Genomic DNA, 7,390 nt, shown 5'->3' with positions numbered 1-7,390 from the left:
AAGGTATGCCTTCTGGATATCTGGATGGGTGGTTGAGAGACCACGTAGGCTGCCTTGCCAAAATAGCACATGCCGACCCCACGTGCCTTCTTCTGGTAGGCGTATGATGCGTGGGCCTCGAGGGTGTTAAGATCGTAACACACAGACCTCAGCTTGATCTGATGGCAGTCTGCAGCGCCCTCACCGCAAACGTAGTCTATACCTGCCTGCAGCTTCTTCTCTAGGCTTATTCTTGATAAAAAAATAGAAGACTCCAAGCAATCAGAGCTCTTCCCTTCAGATCCTGCCACGAAGCAGTAGGAGGCAATCTAGTGACCAGCCCACGATAGTCAAAGCGCCAAGAAGCACCATGGCTGCTGCTACTACGACTGTAACTGCTGGAACGATGTGACGAGGAGTGCCGTCCGCCATGTGCTAGTTTAACCCGTAAACGAAACCCATCAAAGTCGTACCCATCTCGGCCATAAATTGCATCATCAGCATCACGAGGATCTTCATACTCAACAGAAGCATAACCTGGCGGTCTTGGAGGGATTTTGAGATCACTGTCAACAATAGACCCATAATTCAAGAACAAATTTTCAACTTCTCTCATACGAATATCTCCAGGTAGATTATCGACGTAGATAAGTGTGACTCGATCGACTACTCATCTTTTACTCCCCTTTAATTCATAGAGATTGCAGGAGAGAGAGAATGAAATGGGTTATAGAGACTGGAGAGGGTGTCCTAGCCTGAGATTGTTTAGACGGCGACATCTTCGATGAGGTTCTGACGGGTTGGAGAGGGTCGCAATCCGAGGGTCCAACTCTGTTAGACTCGGCGGTAACTCGACCGAGTCGAGGTTGTGGAGTTGGAAGCTAGCGAGGCAGAGGTGGAGTTGTTGTGAGCATCCATGACGGAGGATGATTGATCTTCTTCCGTAGTGAGGTGTCGTACCAGAGCATTTAGCCTCCAATCACTACTTGTAGAAACAAAACTGTGGGCATGAGGTGATGTTAATTGTGGGCACATGACAGGCAGTTTTATTTGTACCTGGGCTTAAAATACGCATTTTTTGAGTTTTGGTGCGCTCTCTGTGAGAGAATGAGAGATTTGGATATGAGAGAAAGTATTGTGTTTGAGTATTTTTTTTCTTTTTCTCTGTAAATTGAATGGGTGTGTCTTTGAGTGTGGGTGTTGGGTTGTTTGGTTCCTGGGTTTTCTTTGCAGATTCACGACGGAGGTGAAAAAAATGAAAGAGAACCGACACAACTTTTTGTATCGATTTCCCACAGATGGTGCCAAATGTTGATGCACAAAACCGGAGGTCTTGGAACAACGTAAATCCGACAGTGAATCTGCATGAAATGTAAATAACATAAGATGTATCGTGGTTCACCCCAAGGTTTGGGCTACGTCCACACTGATTATGTATTTATCTGAGATGTGAGGGGAGTGAGGGAGAGAGATTCAGAGCCTCTGAGGGAGAGAGTGAGGTCTCTGATGGCCTAGGAATTGGCCTTCCCTAATTATGAGGGTGAGGGGTCCTTTTATAGAATAAGGGCTCCTCACTTATTACATATTTGCCCCTTCCTTTATTACATAATTACATTTAAGTCCCCCAAGTATTTGTACGATATCTAAATATGGAGGCCCTAAGTATGGTATAAACATATTTATTTAGCGTAATATTCAATTATCATCCTTATTAAACAAGAAACCTATATATCCATAACCAATTGAAAATCTTGTTCCAGCTCGGTCACGTTCATTTCAAAGGATTTTTAACTTGAAAAACATCCATGCAAGACCTTAATTATTAGAAGCATGAATGCAAACAAGATAGATGGAACAGTAGTATAAGAAATGAAATTACTCCTTTTGTCACTTGCTTTTGCATAACGGAATCACTATAGTAGAATATAGGGTTCTTTAGATATAGACCCTTGCAACTCTTATTTCTTAGACAAAAACCCACCTAGTTATAAACATCCAAATAAAACCCAAATTTATAAATGACTGCCAAGTATAGAAGTAATTGATCTATTATTACAAAATATTTACAATTTGTACCACAATATTCAAAATAAAATCAATAAATGTTATTACTCACATATTATTACCCCTAACACACACATATATACGTTCAAATGTATATTGTTGATGCACAAAACTGGAGGTCTTGGAACAACGTAAATCCGACCGTGAATCTGCAAGAAATGTAAATAACACAAAATGTATTGTGGTTCACTCCAATGTTTGGGCTACGTCCACACTGATTATTGTATTTCTCTGAGGAGATTGTGAGGGAGAGAGCCTCTGTAATGTGAGAATGAGGCTATCTGAATGTGAGGGAGTTTGGGGATCTCTGGCCTAAGAATTGGTCTTCCCTAATGAGGAGAGTGATGAGTCATTTTATAGAATAAGGGCTCCTCACTTATTACATATTTGCCTATTCCTTTATTACATAATTACATTTGAGTCCTCCCGAGTATTTATACGAGATCTAAATACGGAGGCCCTAAGTATGGTACAAACAGTAGTCCACCAAGTTTTCAGTCAAGAGAGTCTTTTGGCTGGAGACTTGAAATTCAGTCCATGTGTGGGCTGAAGTAACTCGATGTCGTCTAGAATTGATGCTCGATATGAGGCGGTGCCCAATCTGAAATGATGCTCAACTAGAAGTAGCACATGTTGCGAGGCTGCTTTGCTTGTGTTGCCTTGGTTGGCTCGGCTTGTGGCGTTGAAGGTGAGGGTGTCCATTTTATAGAATAAGGGCTTGCTCATCATTACAAAAATGATGGGTTAGAGTTGGTGCTCGCGACGAGGCGGTTGCTCAGCTGGCGGTGATGCAGTTGCTCAGCTGGCGGCGATGCTCTCTAATGAAGGTGAGGGAGTCCCTTTTATAAAATAAGGGCTCGCTCCTTAATATATAAATGATGGGCTAGAGTTGATGCTCTCTAATGATGGTGAAGGAGTCCCTTTTATAGAATAAGGGCTCGCTCCTCAATATATAAATGATGGGCTAGAGTTGATGCTCTCTAATGATGGTGAGGGAGTCCCTTTTATAGAATAAAGGCTTGCTCCCTTTTATAGAATAAAGGCTCGTTCCTCAATACATAAATGATGGGTTAGAGTTGATGCTCTCTAATGATGGTGAGGGAGTCCCTTTTATAAAATAAGGGCTCGCTCCTCAATACATAAATGATGGGCTAGAGTTGATGCTCGCTGCGAGGTGGTTGCTCAGCAGGCGACGATACTTTCTAATGATGGTGAGGGAGTCCCTTTTATAGAATAAGGGCTCGCTCCTCAATACATAAATGATGGGCTGGGAGTGATGCTCGCGGTGAGGTGGTTGCTCAGCTGACGGCGATGCTCTCTAATGAAGAAGAGGGAGTCCCTTTTATAAAATAAGGGCTCGCTCCTCAGTACATAAGCGATGGGTGCTTTCTAATGAAAGTGAGGGAGTCTCTTTTGCTCGCTCCTCAGTACATAAATAATGGGCTAAGTCCCCCAAGTATTTTTCATGAGGCCCAATATATGGTACATAGTGTAGTCCCCCAAGTCTTCGGTCAATAGAGTCTGTTGGCTGGAGACTTCAAATTGAATCCATGTATGGGCCGAAATGGCGGTTGTTCGGAGACGATCTTTGTAGACCATGCACTGAAACTTTGTAGGTGAAGTTTTGCAAGTTGAAGCTTTGAAGTTAGAGCTCTGTAAATGAAGCTTTTGAAGCTAGAACTCTGTAAATGAAGCTTTCGAAGCTGGAGCTTTTGTAAATGAAGCTTTTGAAGCTAGAGCTCTGTAAATGAAGCTTTTGAAGCTGGAGCTATCGAAGATGGAGCTCTGTAAATGAAGCTTTTGAAGCTGATTGACATGAGTGATGCTCATGAATGTTTATGTTGATTGACATGAGTGATGCTCATGGATGTTGACATGAGTGATGCTCATGAATGTTGACATGAATGATGGTCATGAATGTTTATGTATGATTGATATGAGTGATGCTCATGAATGTTTATGTATGATTGACATGAGTGATGTTCATGTATAATTTTGGAGTACTGTGCGTACTTTTAATCGCCTGATTGGTGATAATAGCGGCAGGCTGTCAAATAATTTTGGAGTATTGTGCGTACTTTTGATCACCTGGTTGGTGATAATATCGGCAGGCTGCCGAATAAGTTTTTGGAGTACTAGACGTACTTTTGATCACCTGGTTGGTGATAATAACAGCAGGCTGCCGAATAATTTTGGAGTACTGGACGTACTTTTGATCACCTGGTTGGTGATAATAGAGGACCTGACTCTTTTGGGCATATGGGCCTTCGCCCTCCACATAACATTCCAGCCCATTATTTTGGGCTTTGCCGTTTTTTTTTGTGACTACCCTCTGATGGGGGTTTATACAGATGTCTCCGAAAGATAAGAAAAATAAATTACATCATTCAAAAAAGCTGTTGCAGATATGGTTGGATAGTGGGATAACATATGCAGCTGTTGGAGGAAAACTTCACATGAAGGCAGGTTTGGTCAGCAGGCATGGTCTCTCATACTTTGATACTTTTGCATGTTCTCCGGATGGGTTTTTCAAAATGGGAATATGCATGATGAAAGGTCAGTATACTTATCCAAGTGCTTTCCTCTTTCCTTTTTTTCCTTTATTCCACTTTTGCTTTCTCAGAGCTGGTTGATTTTCTTGCTTATGTGCATTGAAGGTAATGATTAAAGGAGACGGGAACCTTGGTAGGCATCTTCTTATCTTATTCATGAGTGCTTCTCATGCTTATCGTGGGTCTTGGAATTGTAGAACTCATCGGCTACCTTCACCGGCTTCTTCCATTTTATTGAATTGTAGAACTCATCGGTTACCTTAAGTTGAACATCGATAAAATCCGCTCCTAATTCCATGGCTACACGCAGTGCATCTTGTCGCTGTTTGTCGTCGCCCTTATACTGTCCACCTTCCCATGATGGCCTGTAAGTGACAAGGGTAGGCAAAGGACTTTGGTTAATCAATACGTCGAGATCTTGTCTTGGACTGAAGTTCTTCAAGAAATCCACCCAAATTTCAACGAGATTAGCGCCAACTTCATTTGCCTTTCCCATTTGGACCAACATCTGATCAACTGATTCCACCATCACCGGCGCACATATTAGTGTCAAATTTCTTCGACTTCTGTCCATGATATGAAGATCCGAAGCAGCTAATGGAAGGGTGTCGAGCGTCATTGTCCGTCGATTGCGTGAAGGTAAATCATCGTCGTCGCTGAAAGGCTTTGTGTCGGCAATATTATCAACAGGCACAGTGAAGCTGGTGAAAGGGAACGAAAATCCTAAGTTAGCGCTAGAGGCGCGGCTTAAGGTAGCGCCACTGCTCATCTCATCCATGTCCAGCTTCATTTGGGTACTCCTGGACTTCCTGATGTGTGTGTTTTTGCTAACACTGCCACTACCACGCCCGGGTGACACCCTCATCATGCGCCGGCTTGACTTCCTCGACAGTGTTGATTCGCCTTCAACCGTCGAAGTGGCTTCACCCGGCGGAGGTGATTTCAACTTCGCGGCTACAGTTTCCACCAATTGTTTAGACTTAGTCCTTGCCAACCCAGATGAGTTTGGCTTCTCTATCTTGTTCTTAATTATTTGACAGAAGAGGAATGAGCTGAGAGACCATCGCCATCTTTGTCAAAGAGGCAAAAAGCTTTCTTGAACTCGGCGATCTGCTCCTCTGTTAGTTGCTCCGCCATTTTTGGTCCCTGCTCTGAAGATTTTGGCCAAATGTGGAATGCAGCTTGATCTCGTTCTCTCTTCTCATATGCTGATTAAATGGGTGTGATTGTAACTGACAAATAATGGTAGAGAGAGAAAGAGAGAAGAAACTATGGTTGAGTTTATGAGTTTTCATCTCTGCATTTTTTAGGGATGAGTTTTGCAGTGACTCTACAGGTGTTTGGTTGTTGGGTTTTTGCAGATTCATGGCGGAGGTGAAAAATTGAGAGAGAACTGACATAACTTCGTGTCGATTCCCACAGACGGCGCCAAATGTTGATGCATAAAACCGGAGGTCTTGGAACAACGTAAATCCGACCGTGAATCTGCAAGAAATGTAAATAACACAAGATGTATCGTGGTTCACCCCAATGTTTGGGCTACGTCCACACTGATTATTGTATTTCTCTGAGGAGATTGTGAGGAAGAGAGCCTCTGTAATGTGAGAATGAGGCTCTCTGAATGTGAGGGAGTTTGGGGATCTCAGGCCTAAGAATTGGCCTCCCCCAATGAGGAGAGTGAGGAGTCCTTTTATAGAATATGGGTTCCTCACTTATTACATATTTGACCATTCCTTTATTACATAATTACATTTGAGTCCCCCGAATATTTATACGAGATCTAAATACAGATGCCCTAAGTATGGTACAAACATATATATATATATATTACTACCATAAGCTCCATATATATGTGTATATATATACATATATAGTTTACCTACACACACACACACACACACATAAATAACATATATTTTGTAGGTAAATTAATATTGAATCAAATAACATTCTTTTATTTTGTAGGTAATTTATTTTCCATGTATTATTACATATATTTGGCACATTTTATTATTATAAGATATATGTACAAATAATAGGTAAATTAATCTTGAATAAAATACAATTGCTTTATTTTGTAAGTAAATTATTTTTGAATCAAATAACATTTCTTCATTATGTAGGTATTTTATTTTGTATGTATCATCATATATATTAGGCACATTTTATTATTATATGTACAAATAATAGGTAAACTAGTATTGAATAAAATAATAACATTTTTTATGTAGGTATATTATTTTGCATGTACTTTGCATATATTGGGTTTGCTTTATTATGTAGGTAAATTATTTTGCATGAATTTTTTTGTATATTAGGCATGTTTTTTATTTTAATTTAATTTAATTTTTTTGTTATACATATGTGTGTGTGAAATAATTTACCTCCATTTATATGTAAAATATAATTTTATTGACTTAACTAAGCATGTATTACTACATTTATTAGGCATGTTTTATTGTTATTATATATTAGAGAATGAATTTATTATTATTTTTTTTGTGAAATCATTAATTCTCCCTTACAATTTGTTTGGAATTAATTGTGTAAATCAAACATTCAAATAGGGGTGTTTTTTGGGCATCGAAATTTTTTAAATGTGTAAAGTCAAATATAATTAATGAATTTGTTGATGTAGAATCTAGTCAATGAGTTTTATTTGAGTCAAAAACTTATGTCGGATTTTATGTTGAAAGAAATTAAATTTTAAGGGCTAAAGTTATATTTTCAGTAAAATATATATGACCGATCATCCTCTCGTTTGAACACGTACGTTTCGCAAGACCCGTCTCTTG

At 40.0% G+C, this 7,390-nt stretch overlaps 1 protein-coding gene across 1 annotated transcript; it reads right to left on the bottom strand.

The window, feature by feature from the left end:
• Positions 1-226: 226 nt before the first annotated feature.
• LOC126630219 (serine/arginine-rich splicing factor SR30-like) lies at positions 227-595 on the bottom strand. The gene has a single exon (XM_050300330.1). The coding sequence runs from the start codon at positions 593-595 to the stop codon at positions 227-229; it is 369 nt and encodes a 122-aa protein (XP_050156287.1).
• Positions 596-7,390: the final 6,795 nt, after the last annotated feature.

The sequence above is a fragment of the Malus sylvestris genome, chromosome 7 (genome assembly GCF_916048215.2).
Source record: "Malus sylvestris chromosome 7, drMalSylv7.2, whole genome shotgun sequence".
NCBI classification, from domain to species: Eukaryota; Viridiplantae; Streptophyta; class Magnoliopsida; order Rosales; family Rosaceae; genus Malus; species Malus sylvestris.
Note: the sequence above shows the minus strand (reverse complement) of the source record. Positions and strands in the feature narration are given on the sequence as shown.